Below are 19940 nucleotides of genomic sequence, written 5' to 3'. Positions count from 1 at the left end.
CCTGTCACATTGTTTCTTTAGTGTAAAATGGTTACAAAACTCAGCTGGAGCTCTTTTAGGGCAAGCTTTTAATTAAAACCAGTGAAGTTCAATCCCGTGACCACTGCCAGTAACCAATAAGTGCCCCCTCTGCTTTCTTTCCATGCCGTGTCCACTTTCTGCACCGTCTTTTCTTCTTAGGCCAGCAGTGACAAAAGCTGCCTCTGCCTTACTGATCAGCAGTTTTTCTTCTTATAATGGTGACGACATGATGGGAAATAATATCATATTAGCAGTAAAAGTGTAAGATCCACAGTCTTTGAAATGTTCAATATATAATGAGTACACCACTCATGGATGCTCCGTCCTCCTCTGAGGACCACTGCGTCACCAAACACACAGGGTGAAATGAGCCCCCTTCCACCTCAACATAAACTGTTAATTTAATCCAGATAGTTTTAACTAACAATACAATTAGCTTTTGTGTCCTAAAGGATGTGGACACCCAAAGCTACGTTTTATGTGGCTCTATGATGATGTAGTCCCCAAACCAGGCCTGTTAATCAGCCTCTGGCTTCTGCAGAAATGCGCTACCATTCATGCTCAGGAGGTGCAGCACTGGGCAATAAAGACGGTTTTCGTGGAGTTCTTCAAAGGTGGAGGGTGAAACACGTCACACAGGATCTAGCTTTGTAAAGAAAGGACCCTTTTCCCCAAAGCATTGGCACAAAGTTCAGAGTGCTGTCTTACTGTACGTTATATCTACATATTAATGTATGTTGTAATTTAACTGGCATGAAAAAACTGTCCCTGAATAGCTGAGAAAAACTTTACTGCCTCAGGTGCTTTGTGATTATAACATCGAACAAAAGTGTTCTACTGACTACTTTCTGACCCTCCTGAGTACACCACTGGGGTTTGTGTAGTTGTATATACTTTTGTAATAGTGTGAACACTTATGCTCACAAAACAGTGAGAAAAGTATTAAAATGCATAATTTGAGACAGAGCTTAATTCGTATTTGACAAATGTACAAATGAGATGCTGTTGTTTAAAGGGCAGTTAATGTTGACATAGTCTGTCTGCAAAAAGCTTTGGCGGGTTTAAAGAAGCCTTTACAGTCTATAACTAAAAACCCTGACTTATGACAGATTGCCTTTAGATATGAGACAGTGTCAGACATTAGTTTTGTAAAAGTCATTTTAAAGTCTTCTAGTCTACTGTAGACATAAATCTACATTATGAACAGCTTCAGGTAAATTTCAGGGTCATGGTATTTATGTAGATGTATTAAATAAGTCATATTTGATCATGTGTCTCTTAGTTTTCTAAACCATTTGTCCACCATGGCGATGAAGGGGACCTGAGGTCTATCCCATCTGTCCCACAAGAGGAGTACCTGCCATAGGGTGCTACTGCCCCTCACCTAAAAGTCTAGGGAGGACAAACCACAAGTCTTAGAATCAGCTTGCTGAATGAGCAACAAAGCATTTATTTAATTAATGTACAGTATTAAAGTTAGCTAGAAAAAATATACAGAACCAAACAGACATCAGGGTCTCCAAGGCCAAAACAACAGCAAAAAAACAAGTTTAGACACAACGTTAGAGATGCAAGGCTGAGACGTTTTGGAGACAAGGCATTGTGGATATATTTGCCAAAGGAAGTTGATTATGAAGCTTCCAGGAAGGAGGAAAACCACAGGGGAGATTGACGGATGTAGTGAAGGAGGACATGCAGAGAATTGGTGTGACAGAGGAGGAGGTAGGAACAGGGTGAGATGGACTGAGATGATCAGCTGTAGTGACTAAAGGAAACAGCTGAAAGAAGAAGAAAAAGATCTTTGAAACCCACAGGGAACTCAAACTCCAAACAGACTAAGTAACATTGCTTTTAATGGTGTGAAAGACAAATGTTTCTTTCGACAGTTTTGTGTTGATGAGTTCAAACTGACACAGAGGTTTAGGTAAAATGACAGATGGCCAGTTTAACTGAGTGGAATCAGTAAATAACAGCTAACAGCTCAGTGTGGAGGCTGTCTCAATGCATTTGTTTTTACTTAAGCCACTTATTGTATTATATTTGAACTTTTATTTAAAAAATCTCTGATTGTACCATTTTCTTTAAACTTGCTGAGCTATTTTTGTCATGTTGTGTTTATTTTTTCAGTGGTTCTTCCTTATTGAAGTTGTTTTGTTACACTTTTGTGGATTGGCTCCTGTGACAGAAGAATTCCCCAGCTTTATACATAAATCTCTCATATTAGTATTTAACAGCAACGGAGCACCAGTCATATAAAACTACAAACCAGCTCACATCTGAGAGACTACGACTGAACTCCATTCAAAATAATAGGAATTTTTATGTTAACTTAGCCACTGGTGAATATACAGCTCATCAGTGTTCACAGAAACAAGACGAAATGAAAAACAAACCCAGCAGGTGAATTCGTCTTTATTGTGGTCCCAGTTATTTACAAGAAAATACAAATAAAAACAATGAAAAACTTTTGTAGTTAACTTTCACTTTCTGCATCGTGTGTGGCAAAATGTGTACTTTGTCTTCAATGAGGAAATGCACTATGTTATGTTGTAAGTGTGCAATAAAACATTTTTCAAAATGTGTTTTGTTTACAGTCATCATTGTGTAAGGGGCGACACTTACAGTTACGCAAACCCATGTGTCTGTTAGGTAAGGCTAGCTAGTGCAGCAGCAGCAGGGTGTGAGAGGTGCTGAGGGTCAATGGTCTCTCCATCCAGGATCCTTTTCGTTTGGCGTCACTTTGTCAACATTCGGATGGGAGATATGGCCTCCAAAGCACAGATGCCGACCCCAGAGACAGCGTTGCCCGGCCGGACTGAGAGTATGAAAGTCTCTGGTAAGAGTGGACCCGGTTAGCTTCAGCAGGCTAGCTTAAGTTAGCCCTGTGATATAACTTTACTACATATCCGCGTTATGTAGCGAAATGAAACGAGCTGTTTGCTGGTTTGTTTAGTGTTACAATGGTCTGTGGGTTACTTCCCAGGTGTTTCCATCCATTCACGAAGAAAGCAGCTTCAGTTATAAGAATGTAATTAAGTTAAACAATCGCAAATTTATCCGATGCTACACCTGCTACTACCCAGTTAAAGTATGCTTTTACTGCGCATGCGCGTCCCAGTCTCTTAACAGTGGTAGAGGAAAAAACGAATATCCGCAAATGTAGAGGTCTGTAAATAATTCACTTATTTAATACCAATGTATGAATGTAAACATATTCAGTCACAGGTTAAATTTCAGCACCTAATAAAGAAACTTAAATGCTGAAGTATTAGAAGTAAAATTTAAAAAAGGAAAAATATGTGTGAGAATTTAACCTTGTGATGGAAAAATCGAGATTTTCATGTAATTATGGGCAGAAATCACAAAAGATATCTTTATATTGCTTTATAACACTTTTACTGTATGCGGGTAAACCATGCTTATGTGCAGAGTCATGCTTCATAGGCCCATTTTGAGCCAGGAAAAAAAAGCTTGATTTATTATTACATTGTGAAGTTATTGTTTGTAAAGTAAACAATATTTAACAGTTGCAGCTTGCTGTGCCTTTACCTGGTTAATGATTAGTTAAGCATCGGTAGATAAATCTAAAGATAGATCAGACCAATAGAAAGTGAATAAAATGGAAAAAGTGTCATAATTTTACATATTGTAATTTTATCCTCCGATTGTTTGTATTTCGCAAAGAATTAGATATTTGTTTTCTCTGAATTCTGAATTCTGAAAAAGTTAGAGTGGAAATGCCCCACAGATATGTGAAAGATTAAACGGGATCAAAAGTAAAAAGTGATTTTTAATCTGACAAGGTCCAAAGATTATAAACCACTGCTTAAACTGATAACAGCTCCTCAAATTTTAAGTACAGTACATATAAAATATGATGCTTTATTAGTGACTAACCAAACATTGCATTCAGTTTGCAGCAAAACTGCATTTTGATAGTTGCAGCAGTTAAACATTATGCAATATATTTGGTTTAAGTTTGAATCCATTGTGTTATAAAATTCACCCATCCATCAATTTTTCCAACCATTTGCCCAAATTCAGTGTTGTGGATGCATTTGCCTGTTTCAGCTGTCATTTTGCAAGAGCTGGGGTACAACTTAACTTGGATAACTTGTTAGTATCAGTATAATCAATTTAATTCTCAAAATATTTTCTGATATTTGCATGTTTAAAAATGATTAAGTTAGAAATGTTGGGAATCCCTTTGATAGTTACATATTGTTGGTGAAAATGAGATTTGAGTGATTTTGAATGTGCCGATGTTGTGCAGAGTATTTCAGAAATTGCTGATCTGCTGGGATTTTCCTATATAACCGCCTGCAGAGTTTACAGAGAATGGTCAGAAAATGGCCAAACTGGGTCAAGCTGATAGTAAGCCAAGAGTAAATCAAATAACTACTAGTTACATCAAAGATATGCAGAAGAATATTCCTGTCAGGAGTGTCCAACTCCAGGCCTCAAAGGCCAGTGTCCTGGAGGTTCAGCTGTGTTGGATCAAGGACGCATCTAAAACCTGCAGGACACCGGTCCTTGGGGCCTGGAGTTGGACACCCCTGATCTATGTAAACACAAGATGTTGAACCTTGAAACACAAGTGCTACAGCAACAAGATGCTAAGGCTGCAGTTAGTACAAGCTCACCAAAGTTGGACAATAGAATATTGTAAAAACGTTGGCTTGTATGATGAGTCTCCATTTCTGCTGCAAAATTCAGATGGTAGGGTCAGAAATTGTCGTAAACTATGTGAAAGCCTTGGTTCAGGCTGTTGACGGTGGTACTGTATGATAGCGTTGTGCACACTTTTGGCCCCTTAGTACCAATTAGCTGAGTATTGTAGCTGACTGTGTCCACACCTTTATGACCACAATGTACCATCTTCCGATGCTTGTTTCCAGAAGGATAACGTGCTATGCCAATTCAATAGAACACCTTTGCGATGTGGTAGAAAAGGTTGTTCATATCATGGATGTCCTGTTGACAAATCTGCAGCAACAGTGTGATGCTGTGATGTCAATATGGACCAGAATCTCTGAGGAATTTTTCCAGCACCTTGCTGAATCTTTAACATGGCGAATTAAGGCAGTTCTGAAGGAAAAGGGGGTCAAACCTGCTACTAGCAAGGTTTATCTAAGAAAACTATTTAAATAATGTATGTAGTGTATGTAAAATTCAGGTATAATTTTATAGAATTACAGCAAAATTAGATATCATGTAACAGAATGTTACATGTTCATGTATATAAAAAAAGGTGCATTTTATGTCACAATTTCCTCCGAATAATGTTGTAGAATTTTAAAACGTTTTAATATTTCATACAATAAACCATAAGACAATAATGTTGCTCAACTATACTTTGAGGATATTAAGGGGAGATATATTCCGATTAAGCATCAGATAATATCAGCTTAATTTTATACATATTAGCACTTGCTTTTAATATTCCATACATCTGTTTATTTTGTTCCCTCTTTACAAATATATTTGCCACTCCTGCTTGTAAATGGCTCAAAGAAAACTGTGCTTATACGTGTGTGTGTGTGTGTGTGTGTGTGTGTGTGTGTGTGTGTGTGTGTGTGTGTGTGTGTGTGTGTGTGAGAGATAGAGAGCTTTCTGTGAGCATAAACAGACCGACAGCAGCACTAAGCTGGCAGTCAGGGCACTTGGCACCAACCTGCCCCCTCTTCACTACAAGTGAGGGCACAGAGTCTTGGCACATGATGAATAGATCTGCACTGGCACTAAACAAAAGACCTGAGATACACATATACTCACACACACAGTCAGAGACACACGCGGTCACTTCCTTTTAGTGGTAAGTGTAAAGGTTGTTGGGCGACAACAGTTTTTTGGAATACTGAGTGAGTTTTGGTTTAAGGGTTGAAGAGAAAGAAAAAGATGCGGAATCAAATATTTGACTGATTATAAATGAGTTGAATGTAAATTTTTGTTTTGTTTTTTGGAGTGTGTTTAATGTTTTGGTTAGGCTGGAGGGGGTTGGACTGGGGAAGGAGGATGTGGGAGTGGAGGGGTTAGCGGGGCGGGGGTCCACAGCGAAAGGACGATCGGGATGGAGGGTAGGATGGAAAGGTTCAGACGGAGTGGCAGACATGCTGGAGCATCGCCAAGGCTCCTCGGGAACACTGCCACAATCGAGAGAGAGCCGAAGAAAGAGCGAGGGAGCAGAGAGGAAAGGAAAAAGCCATGCCTGCAGTCGAGAGACTTGGCAGGACTTCCCTTCCTTTGTCTGTCTGGCTCAGAGATGCAGCGCCAGAGGAAATCAAGAAACGTCCAGGCATGGTGGTGGTGAAGGTGGTGGTGGATGGGGACAAGCTTTGCATCGGCTTCAAAAAGACGGGAGAGAAAAAGTATTTTCAACGGACTGAAGCGTCTTTGAGGTCAATGGAAATCAGAAACAAACAAGCCCTTTTCTCTATTTAAACGAAATTCCGCATTGGACCAATTGGACGCGATTAGGTTTTGGAGACAAAGTGTAGCGTGACTACAATGTTCAAAAGGTCGACCTGTGATTTTAATGCTAAAAAAGTAGTTTATAAAGCATTCGTATTTCTTGGAGCGCCAAACAGCATCTGTGAACTGGACAAGGCCAGATACTGGACTTCAGAGACTCTCATAGTAGCCAGAGGAAGGCCATCTGTGTGCAGCGCAAGAGGTTTGTGTATCAATGCTTTTTGGGCTTTGAAACGTCATAGACCAATAGTAATTGTTTGGGGGAAGAGGTTTCATGCTTAAGGGAGTAGACACAAAAAGAGCAGCCAGGTATGTGTTTGATGATCAAGCTTGAGGAAACAAAGCAGGCAAAACAGGGCCAGAAGCCTAAGAAAAAGACCAAAATACCCACCAAGATCTTTTGGTTGGCTTTTGCATGGTTAACAGTGAATCCAATCAGACTTTACACAGAACTATGTATTTACAATGTTAAGTAGGACTATAACTTTATTTTTAATCATGTTAACATGTCTGACCAGGTGTGCCTAGTAGTAGGATCAGAAATAATGGGTTCAAATAAGTACTTGAATACTTATGGGACTTTGTTCAAAACTGCAATAGTGATAAAAGTCATGGAAACCTTTTTTTTTTTCAAGAATACTTTAAAAAGTCAAAAGTCAAAGATGTTTGCTTTATTATGATAGAGGACTAAGAAAAGTATCAAATTGTGACATTAGTCGAGCTGGAGCCTGGGACTGTTTGGAATGTTAGCTTAAACCTTGACTGAAATAATTTATAATGATTTTTAAGTTTTCAGAAATTTCCTTTGTCGTTTTTAACTAGTGGTTTGTTTCACCTAAACTCTCAGACTTTCTAAGGTTCAGCATAAAGGGCCAGAAAAAGTGATGGTTGCAGGTATTTTCTTTAGAAAGATGGGTCTCAATTAATACAGTTACCAATTGCAGCTATTTAAATCTGCCTAGTTTTAGATGTATATAATAATGTAAAATCTGCACATTAATCTGCATTCATCTACATACAGACTTTGAAAGGTGTGGCCCTACAGGTGTATTTCGCATTTTTTCTTTCTCCCTTAGAAAGAATGGCACCATCTGTGTTTGATTTACAAATGACAAATTTGGCAATCCCCTCGCTCTTATTTTGAAAGTTTAACTGTTCCTAACTTGCTTACCCAGTGCTTCCCGCCACGCCATGTTTAATTTCCCATCAGTTGTTTTGCTGGCTTGCTAGCTCTTGGGGCAGTCCACAGAGACAGTCTCATCCTGCAGTGTTGGAAGTTCTCCAGTTTCACCATTTTGGACTTCAGCTAGCATTCGTCATCCAGCTGCCCAGAACTGGTTCATTTATGTGCTGCTACACCGAGCTCACAGCTGCAGTCAATGACCGTGGAAGTAGAGTTCATCCACGGAAAACTTGCCTAAGAGGCAGCTTATTATGCTGATCAGTTAAATAATGCTGATCAGGCAAATAAAATACTTGCAGATAAATAAAACGGTTTAATAATTTATAATTTAAGAAATCCCAATGAAAGTGCTCATTTATCAGGAAGCTCAGTTAGCAGCCATACCTGTGCATGATCAACACAGACAGAAAAACAGGGAAATTCCATTCCCCATAAACTAACTGAATGATCTGGACCCATAGAAAATAAAGCCAACATGCCAGCACCTTAAATTAGAATTTTGACATTCTAAAGCAGAACATTGCAGCAATGTGACAACCAGAGATGACAGAAATTCAAGGGTATCCTGCGACTTTGAGTGACTATGGGTGGCATAACCACTTTTAACATTATGAAGGCAGGAATCTTAGATAAACTTTTCTAAACTTCCAGGTAAGGGATTTAAGTGACTTCCAATGAGAGTAAAGGGTACCTGTGATTGACATGGCCCAGTGCCTGGAAAATCCACCAGCCATCAGCTTCAAAGTGATGTGCAACGAGCAAATTGCATCCAGCATGGACACAACTTTAGATTTAGAAAGGAGGATTATCCCAGATATGCTCATTGGGCTATAACTGAGAAATTATTAGGCTGATGAGTGAATGAGAGCTGTTGGGGATACTGTCCATAGAGGCCAGAGCTGTTGGCTCCGACTGAAACAAACAACTTGTCTACATATAATAGCAACATTTAACTGTAATTGTCATAGTAGCGTGCACATTTGTGAATATTTCCAAACTTTGACCACACGTATGATTTGAAATTCTTACACACTGAACACAACATTTATGATAAACACCAAACAATTCTTAAACATACATACATACAAGTAGAAAGGTATATGTACCTCTCTACTATAAAGGTACATATACTTTCATATAAAACATGGAAAACATTGGAGTTTTGCCTGAAGCCAAGTTTTTGGAGCCTAGATCAATAAGATCCCTCAAAAAATTTATAAATCAAAAGGAAGCCTGTACAGTTTTTATGAAGGGGGAAAATTATTCATAGAGACCAAAACATTTTTGTACCAGTCTGTAAACATGCTTTTTAATGCTGTGAAGTTATGAAGCGTTTTAATGTGGGAGTTTTAGACAGGCCCATGAGGCCGTTTGAGGAACTGCACTGTTTGGCACTGCATTGGCTTTGTTTTTTCTTTACAGCTAGTGTCTAGAGGTTAATCAATCTAGTTGATATTTGCATTTATTTTAATTAACATTTCCTCAACTTTTTCAGTTTATCCGCTCTTTATCTGCTCTACCTTCACTAGTAACCTTAGCCCTGCAATATGTTGTCCAAAAAGCGAATCCCTACTGGGATGTTCGTGTTTGGGGTCAGAAGTCTAGAGCTAAATATTTTTTAATGGTGTTATCTGGACATTACTACTCCTACCTGACTCATCTCAGATGTCTTAGCTCCGCTCTCGCCACCTACACACAGATGGAAAATAGTAACAAAAAGACTAATGAAGAATTTAATGTCAGATGTGTTCAGACACACAGCAGCTGGTGTGTCGATGTCTTTTAATTACCAGGTGTGCTTGTAGGTGTAAATAATTATTATTGCAACTTGCTATAATAATAACTCTGACAGCAAATGTTTCCAGGGATTTTTTTTTTGAGTGTGATGTAAATGTCTGATGTGATATTGTGCTAATGAGGCTTTGAATAGCAGATATCACGTTTGTAAATTTGTTTCTTCACACCACTCTCTGTAAGCCGAATGCAGCCCCTCATTTGACACAAGTTAGCGTTTGCTGGCATTGTGAGTACCTGTATTTATAGTTTAGTAATGTCTTTTGTCTTTTTTATCTTTAAAACAAAAGATAGTTGAAATATTGTAAAAATGTATCACTGTCAGTTTTTATTGCTCATTTGCTTGTTTATTGTTGTAGGATTTAAAAAAAAAAGACTTTTACTGCCCTTTTATCCAGCCTATAATTTCATTATCTGTCATAAACAGGCCATTCTGCCTCTCGTCTCTTTAAGACCCACCCCCATAAAAGCCCATTTTCTTCTGATATGCCAAGTTATGGAAGACTACTGAGGAGTTTGTGAATAGTACTCCTGCGCTCTGTGGGAATGGTATATTTGTAGAATAGACACCCATCTTTGACTTTTAACCTAGAGTTATTATGTTGTTTTATTTGTGGTTTTCCCATCCCAGCATTTTTTAAAAATGTTCCTTATTATTTAATTATTCTTTTAGTTTTTTAGCTGCACAACACTTTGGCTAACACCTGCTGTTGGTTTATGTGCTGATATAAAAACAAATCGATTCAATTTGATTCAACTTGACTCAACTTGATGTTGTAACAGATGACCATATGTAGAAATCATGAGCTGATGTCGGCTTGTTGTGAGACTAGAACTCTGTTTAGCTTTGCACACTGTTAGTTATCCGGGATTTTTTTCATGTCATATGTTTTTGGCCTTACACTGATATAAGATGCAGATATAGATGTAGCTAAGAAGATGCCTCTTACAGTAACCATCTCCATTAAAATTTTGTTTGTGGATCACCGCGGCAGCTTATGTTTACGAATAAATCTTCTTCTTTCGGCTGTTTATTCTGGGGTTGCCACAGCAGCACATCTGCCTCTGTCTCACCCTGTCCCTAGCATCCTCCTCCGTCACACCAACACACTGCACGTCTTCTTTCACTACATCAGTGAACCTCCCTCGAGGTCTTCCTCTTTTCTCCTGCCTGACAACTCCATGTTCAGCATCCTTGTCCAACGTATCCACTATTCCTCCTCTGCACATGTCCAAACCATCTCAGCCTTGCCTCTCTAACTTTGTCTCTAAACTGCTCAACCTGAGCTGTCCCTCATTCCCATCCTAGCCATCCCCAAAACATCCCCTTTTGTGCAGTAGACACACCAATCTTTTATCAGTAAATGAAGATATACTAAAGCTTTAACCCAGCCTGTACTTACAGTAGTGTAGGAATAGTTTTAGTATTAAATAAAATAACTTTTTATAAGATAAAATATGTATGCACTACATCATCAGCATCCATCCATCTTATTTTGTTTATCCAATTCAGGCTTGTGTCAGGCTATAACTGTATATCATAAATGTATTGATTTAAATCAAGCTTTTTTACATCTTGTAGTAAAAAGTATAATTTAAAGCCTAATTTTGTGTGCTACATGTTAGTATTATTGCTCTAACCAGCAGTCAAAATTCTCCAAAGCATGTACTTAAAGCATGTATGAATGCAAAGAACCATTACTATGACATAAAGATGTCTGGAAAACACTAAGCACTCCACCAGTGCAAAGTGCTTCAACTTTCCCTGCACCATACACTGTCTCTAGACTAATGGCTCTGAGCGATCGATCGAGTCGAACCGTCAGGAAGGTGCACACGCGCATATATGAGCCCTGTGGAGGCTTATTAACCCACACCCCCGTTCTAACTACACTCATAGCTGTCAATCCACTGATTCAGAGGCTAGAAGAAGAAGAAGATTAGTGCAAAACAGAAAACAGACCTTCAGGTGTAGAAATTGTTTTGCTGGGGCTGATTGAGTTGTGTGTTTGGCATATACCACATACATTTAATTTTGTGCAGTTAACCCATTAAACTCTTTTTTTTTTTTTACAATTACGTTACCACTTTTGATCCATATATGTAAAGATGGACATGCTTGTTTTGTCCTACAGTGACAGATGTGAAGTTTTAACTGTTTTTGAACCTCGAATAGAGAAACTTCCGATGACCATTTCTAGTTTATGGTGTTGCAATTAAAGAAAAAAGTTAATGCAAATTAACTTAATTGAACTGAATAACTGTCACATTATAAACCATAAACATTTATGGTGACCACTTTAACAGAAACCCTGCAGTTATTCAAATAATGAGGCTATTATGGCATTAATCAAACATTTCTAACCAAACGTTATTTTAACGCAGTCACTCAGACTTTGGGAAAAGTGATGATTTATAAGACATCATTTTCATTTAGTGGATGCCGTTTAATTTTAAATACAAATCAACTAAAAAAACGAACCACATAAATAAATCTGAACTGAGCCAAACCTGCCACAGTCCAGTGGAGAGTCAGTGCCGACCTTTTTGGAGCAGTAAAAGAAAAGAAAAAAAAAGGATGTGCTGAAAGGTGAAATGAAGGAATCATTGCAAATCAAAATGCAGCATAATAATTATTTTTTCCCTCCATTATCTTGTTTTAATAAAGAAGGCTGTTACACCCCGGCCTAGGCAACCGGGGTGCAACGTAGAAAAACAAAGATAAGGAAAATAAAACCACGAAGGCTCTCCACCAAAATCCCCAAAACGAAAATATCCCATGACGAAAGTATTGACAAACCCATTCACAACTATTTACAACAGACTATTTATTTACAACAAAACACCAAACTATTTACAACACGGGGGAGATCGCGAACATGACACACTGAAACACAGGGTTTAAATACATAGAGGGAGCAATCAGGAAATGGACCACAGGAGGGAAACACAGCTGGGGCAAATTAGAACTGACGAGACAGGGAAAATGTAAACTGAACACACTAAGATAACACAGACTTTCAAAGTAAAGCAGGAAATACATAAGACATGCAAAAACAAAACACTGACACACCGAAACGTAACATTTCCCCCTACCCAAAAATCAAACATGTAACCCCAAGTGAAAAGTTTGATTCAGACAAACGAAGGCTGAAACGAAGGCAGACGAAGCTGATGGAGGCTGGAGCGGTCCCACTGACCCTCCAGCAGACGACGAAGGCTGGAGCGGTCCCTCGGACCCTCCAGCGAAGGCGGATGAAGGCTGGAGCGGTCCCACGGACCCTCCAGCGACGACAAAGGCTGGGGCGGTCCCACGGACCCTCCCCCCAGCGAAGGCGGATGAAGGCAGACGAAGCTGATGGAGGCTGGAGCGGTCCCACGGACCCTCCAGCAGACGACGAAGGCTGGTGCGGTCCCCCGGACCCTCCAGCAGAGACGGATGAAGGCTGGAGCGGTCCCTCGGATCCTCCAGCGAAGACAGACGAGCAGCCCACCAGCTGCACACACGGACACGCAGCCCACCAGCTGCACATCCCGGACGAGCCCCCATATGTTACACCCCGGCCTAGGCAACCGGGGTGCAACGTAGAAAAACAAAGATAAGGAAAATAAAACCACGAAGGCTCTCCACCAAAATCCCCAAAACGAAAATATCCCATGACGAAAGTATTGACAAACCCATTCACAACTATTTACAACAGACTATTTATTTACAACAAAACACCAAACTATTTACAACACGGGGGAGATCGCGAACATGACACACTGAAACACAGGGTTTAAATACATAGAGGGAGCAATCAGGAAATGGACCACAGGAGGGAAACACAGCTGGGGCAAATTAGAACTGACGAGACAGGGAAAATGTAAACTGAACACACTAAGATAACACAGACTTTCAAAGTAAAGCAGGAAATACATAAGACATGCAAAAACAAAACACTGACACACCGAAACGTAACAAAGGCAAATTAGTAATTGAAATGAGAATTAAATTAATTGCTGAGCCCCGTTAAATGTTGGTTAAAACCTGAATATTTATTAATGGTAATAAAATAACTAAAGTAATAAATGAAACATTGGTTAATAAAGGAAAGCAGCATTTTAAGCACCTGAAATAAAAGAAAAATACAACAAAGAAAGTGTCAGAATTTGGATTGCTGTACTTTTGATATCGATACATCAGATCAGCTTGTGATATTTTTAATTTGCACATCAGGTTTGAAAATTTGCTCCATATGAAGCTTGATTTGTAATTTTTCAAGCGAAACATTTGCTTTATTGCTGGTTCTCTTGGGTTTGGGGGAATTGAGAACTCGTCCAGACAAAACGAACAAAAAGCTGATAGCAGTGTTAAACTTCAGAAGGGAAACTTGTAACCAAAATCCCAAAAATGGGACACCAGTAGCAGAAGTAACCAGGAGAAAAGAGAACATAATCAGATGGCTTTACACAGGATGCAGGGAAAACACTGTGATTCCTTTACCTTTACCTATTCCTTTGCCTTTACCTCGTACATTAGTACGAGGTAAAGGCAAACAAACACAAATAAAATTAAGAATTGTGGAGCAGGTAATCCCGACTGAATGAAATAACAGGAAGTGAAACTAGAGCGAGGCCCAGAAAAACAAGACAGGAAGTCACGTAGAGAAAAAACTAAACTGATGCATGAAGATCAACACTAATAAAGACGACAGACATGGGAGAGCACATGCGGATAAACAAGCAGACACACAGAGAAGACAGAGAGAGGCAAGACACATAGGAACCCAGAAAATGAGAACATTAGAAAGAGAAGAATGAGTAACAAATCAAAACAGGAACCCAAAACTCAATAAACACAACACTGTAACCTGGGACCGTGACAAATTCAATGCCTACATAATCTTCTGGGGAAACTCTACCCTCTAAAATGTAATATTTCCCCATTATACACAGGGGACTCCAACAACCTTGTGTTAAAAATAAGTGAGTGTACAGGTTCCTTGTCATGTCCAGTATGTCTGCGAGCCGCAGAACAATAACGGTAACGCTGATGCTTGTAATGATGGGCGGTTATAAAAAATGATGACGGCAATCAGAGCAGCTGATTGAGGGGCTCGGATAGATTGGGAGAGAGAAATCCTTTAGCAGGGAGAAATAAATGGAAAGAGAGATATGGGCGAAGGAGGGAGAGGTAAAGAGAGGATGCAAGGAAGGGGGAGCAGGAGGAAGATGAAGAAACCAGGCAATCAGAGGAGGCGAGGGTGGGGGGAGGTTACTTTGTAGATTTAATTGCAGTGCAGTAGAAGCAATCTTTTCACTGTGTGTGTGTGTGTGTGTGTGTGTGTGTGTGTGTGTGTGTGTGTGTGTGTGTGTGTGTGTGTGTGTGGACTCCAATCTCCCCAAGCTAGACATTAGCTGCAGTGCTTCATTTATCACTGTCAAGTCGGGAGCTCCAGGGGGGAGGAGGCGGGGTTCTTCATGGAGATGGGCGATACCAATTTTTTTTCAATTTGATGCGTTATCAATATTTCTAGCTACAATTTTACTGATATAGATACTAATCATTTCTTAAACAGCAGCATTTTTAAAGAGAAAAGTAATTTTGGAGGAAATACAAAAAAGAAGACCACATGACAAATGCTAATAACTGCAGTAATTGGAAGTTTCTACCATGACATTTTGCATAGACACTCTTCAGACAGGTTAAAATGGAAGAAGACATACTTTAGTGATCTTTAGACTTTTTCTGTAGAACCACAAACATATGTGGGAATTTTTGTACATATAGTAATGTCTAAAGTGTTGAATTACCCCTAATTTCTTTATATTTTGCGCAGAAAATCAGACATTGATGCAGATATTCATTGAAACATCTGTCCACTTGTGTAATTTGGCACACATCAGCCTTTTCTTCCTTTCCTTAAGAATGGCTTCTTAACAGCCACCCTTCCATGGAGGCCATTTCTGATGAGGCTTCACGAACAGTAGATGGATCCAGTGAAGGCCATGTCTCGTCACATTATTTTGAGATACCATTCATCTGCCGTAGGTAGATTTATTAAATTTAATGGAGTTAGAAGTTAGCAGGAAGTTAGTTTCGCTAGTTACCTAAGCATGATATAGCATGTTCTGACTGAGTGATTTGTGATAAAATTAAAACATACAGCTCTGCCACCACTTCCAACATAAATGAAGACAGAAAACCAAACATCAGTAACTTTTGTACTTTTGCAGGGTTACTGAAGTTGGGCAAGCTCAGGGGTCAGCAACCTTTAAGACCCAAAGAGCCATTTGGACCCGGTTTCCACGCAAAAGAAAACACCGGGAGCTGCAAATACTTTTTGACATCTAAAATGAAGATAACACTGTAATTATTGTTTTTTATCTTTATGCTTTGTGTGAACAACTAAGGTGTGTTGCTTATGAAACCCATGAAGTGCTACAGAGAAAATTATATTTTATTTATGTAATTAACACATTTTGAACGAAATATAACAAACGGAAAGACACCCAGCTGAACTAAAATGATCCATGTAGCAAACAACAACTGTTGTGAGCCGCCACCCTTATATTGCCTTTGGGCTTTTGGAGCCTTGGCCTGGCTTTTAAAAAATAATTGGAAAAAAAGCACTATGCTGCTAAAAAAAGAAAGATAGATATTTGCAAAATTCTGCCTAAATATGTATTTTACCTGACCAGACCTGGCGTGGTCTGCAGCGCCGCTGCAGGGGAGGCGGACGCACCTGAGCGACACCCGCAATCACGGCTCGCCGCCTTTACGTCTGTGCTCTCTCTGCTGTTGTGTTGGCGTGTGTCGGGCTGTGAGCTGCAAAGCTACAGCCGGCTGTATGCGTACAGCAACTGTGTGTGAAAAGCTTGTTCGTGCAAACATCGTCGGGTCTGCCGTGTTTACAATGGGACTTCTGCTCCTGAACCTTTGCGCACAGCGTCTGCAAATCAGGGCTGTACGAAGTCACTTTCATCTTTACGCAGGACTGTAAGCTGTCATCTGTGAGGCGTGAGCGGTGTTTGTTTTTAACATAGCTCACGGTTGAAAATAGCTGCTGACATAATGTGGATACAAAGATCCATAATTGGCCTACCTGGGGTTGAAAGTCTCGATAAATGCACAGCGTTTCGGAGGGTACACCGGCTTCCGCGAGTGTGACGCTTATTTTGAGTGAAAAAAATAATAGAATATAATTTTATTTTTATATTTCAATATCACAACAATCTTCCAATTTAGAACTACAAGTTAAAAAAGAACTAACATAGATAAAATACACTTCAGCTAAATACTTCTAATTTATTTTCCCAAACCACGCGGAGCCGCACTACAAAGACTAAAGAGCCGCATGGGGCTCCCGAGCCGCAGGTTGCCGACCTCTGGGCAATATAATGATGTGCTACGTATACATACGTGGGGCGACTGTGGCTCAGGGGGTTGAGAAGCGTATCTGTAACCGGAAGGTCGCCGGTTCGATTCCCGGGCTCTCTGCCCTGGTCGTTGTGTCCTTGGGCAAGACACTTTACCCTGCCGCCTACTGGTGTGGGCCAGAGGGGCCGATGGCGCGATATGGCAGCCTTGCTTCTGTCAGTCTGCCCCAGGGCAGCTGTGGCTACAACCGTAGCTTGCCTCCACCAGTGTGTGAATGTGAGAGTGAATGAATAGTGGCATTGTAAAGCGCTTTGGGTGCCTTGAAAAGCGCTATATAAATCCAATCCATTATTATTATTATTATAAACACAGTAAAGCTTGAGAATGAATGCTAACTTTTTTCCACTCGATAAAAGTTAACGTGATTCCCAGTGGTTAGGAACAATTGCAGTCGCATGGCAGGATGCTGTAAATGGACCAAAACTTCAGCCAGGAGAACAACTGAGATAATCCATCCACAATACGAGGTTAGTCATTAATGTACTGCAACAACATGGGAATAGAGCAGCTACGAGAGAATTCAGCATTAATGAATCAATGGTACCGAAGTGGAGGAAAAATTCGGTAGATAGGCACACATAGGAAACTCAAATTAATTGTCAGATGATTACATGCTCCATGGCAAAGGTCCAGTTGATGCACTTGGATTAGCAGAGGTGAGGCCCAGCAGATGCTGATTGGCTCCAGCTGCCTGCATCTGCATACCTGTTAGTCAGAGTAGCCACGCCCCTAACTCTACCATTCACATGGACGAGTTCTAAAAGAACATTCGGTTGCTATGAAGAGTAAAACTACGCTTATAAACCAAAACTATTTTGTATCAGGCTGTAAACATGTTTGTTTTTCCTGTTAATTTGGACATTTTAACATGTGATTTGGGATTGATTCTCTGTTGGAGCCAGCCTCAAGTGGCCATTAGAGTTTTTGGCACTTTACTGTTTACTGACTGCTTTCCGCTTGTTTAACCATTAATGGCAACTACTAAAATTGAGAACTGTGCTGTGTTACCCACACTGTGATTTTGGCATAGCTCTTTTAACCAGTCCAACTCATGCTCCACCTTTCCATCCCAGGATCCCTCAGTAAGATCCTGAGAGAATTCAACTTCTCAGCTTTAGGCAGCATCGAGTCAAGAATCTTCTTGAACTATTTTACCTCCACGTCTGTATCTCATAGATCAGAAGTTTTTTTTTCCTTTGTTGTTTGCTACTAGTCTTAAGTCTGGGAAGTTTGACTGGATGTTTCTCACAGATTTGAGTGGTTGATTGGAAAAAGTTTGCACCCAACAAACATCTGACAAGTTTGTTGGGTGTTATTTTGCGTCTTAATTTTTCCCGTGCTTTCAATTAACACAAGGAAAGTTTTAATCCTTTCAGTTTACATGGAGTTTGCTCTTCCTTCAAGCATAATGGTTTTTATTGTGCTGCTGATGAACAGTGAAAGAAAACCAAGTAAAGGAAAAAGGGAGATGAAATAGCTACAAAATATAAGACAATGACGCAAGAGCCTGACTCAGCACTTTGTCAGCTCTGTGTGCAGGGTGACGTAAGAGATTTTCTGCTCTCGTTTATCTCGGATCGGCAGAAATTTATTGAAAGTCACATCATTTTCTACAGAATAGGCTGATGGAAATCATGCAGATTCATAGGATTGAGGTGACTATCTTTTAATGACGCAGTATAGCCTCATTACACAACAATAAATTCAGTGCTGATCGGTTTATTTAACTCTTTTCTTTCTTATTTTATCAGTTTCTCTTTTGTTATCTGTGGCTGCACTACAGAAAATTAAAAAGCGATGAAGGGCGTGATGAAAGGCCATGGAGATAAACTGGAATGTACTGAGTGCTGATTGGCTGATTCTGGCTGCCTTCACTCACACACACACACGTAGGCCTGAGCTGAAATAGAGCAGCACTAATGGAGAGTGTGAACGTGTGTGCCACAGATGTCACCATGGATAAACGCCTGTCCTGAGATCAGGCTTATTATTGTGACAGGATTTAGGGAGCGGGAGAAGAGACCGGGAGGCAGGCTGGTTAGTCACACACACACACACACACACACACACACACACACACACACACACACACACACACACACACACACACACACACACACACACAAAACCTAAAATGAAGTGGGTCTCTGATGTGAAGGGCCCTGAAGTGCTTTCTAACCTCTTTCGCTGCTCTTTACCACTAAATAAAAGAAAATTAGTGCAAACAGTCAGAAACTGTCTTGAATAAACACAGAAACAAGATGCGGAGCAGAAACAATCTGCAGTCTGTTTTGTCTTCTTTAAATCAGCGCGCAAAGTCAGGCAAGCATGAGAATGAAAATAGTCTGTGTGTTTTTAGTCCCATAATATGTCTGCTACTGCTTGTTGCTTGACTTTTTAAATGCAATACATGAACACATATTGGGCACCACAGCATTGATGAGCTCTTCCTTGGTGCACGCACCTGTGATTATACACACCAGTATACTGATTCCAGTAACAGTATGAAAATTGCCATTGTGAGGTCACCCACTAGTTTTTGAAGTCTCGTTTTGAAGCCATCACTGTCCTGGTGTTATGAAACTGAATGTGACAAGCGGTCAGACTGGTCAGTCAGAAGTGGTTAGCCAATGAACATATCTGGGATAATCCTCCTTTCTGATACTTACATTGAGAAAAAATTAAAATAAATTCAGTGTTTCAGTATGAAATTACTGACTGTGACCATAAACCCAGCAGGAAAGTCTTTGCTGAGGTCAGTCTGTAGACTTCCATAGGACTATACGTTTTCTTGCCCTCTGATAACCATTACAAAAAATGCACACTTAAGGCAGTTTCTTATTATGTTTTCTTTTTCAGTCCCGACAGATACGCCCAGGGTGCGATTGGCTGGTGGAAACAGGGGGGAATGTCCCTTGCCTTAGTTTTTAGCTCTTCATCTCTAAACAGTCTACAGCACAAACAACAATTAAATCAGGAAGCATGTTTCACTTTGAGTGTCCCCGCAGTCCTGTAAGTTTAGAAAGGAAATTGTTGGGGGGGCGATCC

General features: G+C 40.0%; 1 protein-coding gene across 1 annotated transcript in view; it reads left to right on the top strand.

Annotated features, from left to right (window-relative positions):
- Positions 1–1790: 1790 nt before the first annotated feature.
- Positions 1791–19940, top strand: part of msraa (methionine sulfoxide reductase Aa) — a 63658-nt gene continuing 45508 nt past the window's right edge. Inside the window, exon 1 of the mRNA XM_080882284.1 lies at positions 1791–2857. Within this exon, the coding sequence (XP_080738410.1) occupies positions 2722–2857 (136 nt within the window). The 5' untranslated portion in view covers positions 1791–2721. The remainder of the gene's footprint in view (positions 2858–19940) is intronic.

The sequence above is a fragment of the Rhamphochromis sp. 'chilingali' genome, assembly GCF_963969265.1.
Source record: "Rhamphochromis sp. 'chilingali' genome assembly, chromosome: 5".
NCBI classification, from domain to species: Eukaryota; Metazoa; Chordata; class Actinopteri; order Cichliformes; family Cichlidae; genus Rhamphochromis; species Rhamphochromis sp. 'chilingali'.
The sequence above is the reverse complement of the archived record's forward strand: the minus strand, read 5'-3'. Positions and strand labels throughout refer to the sequence as shown.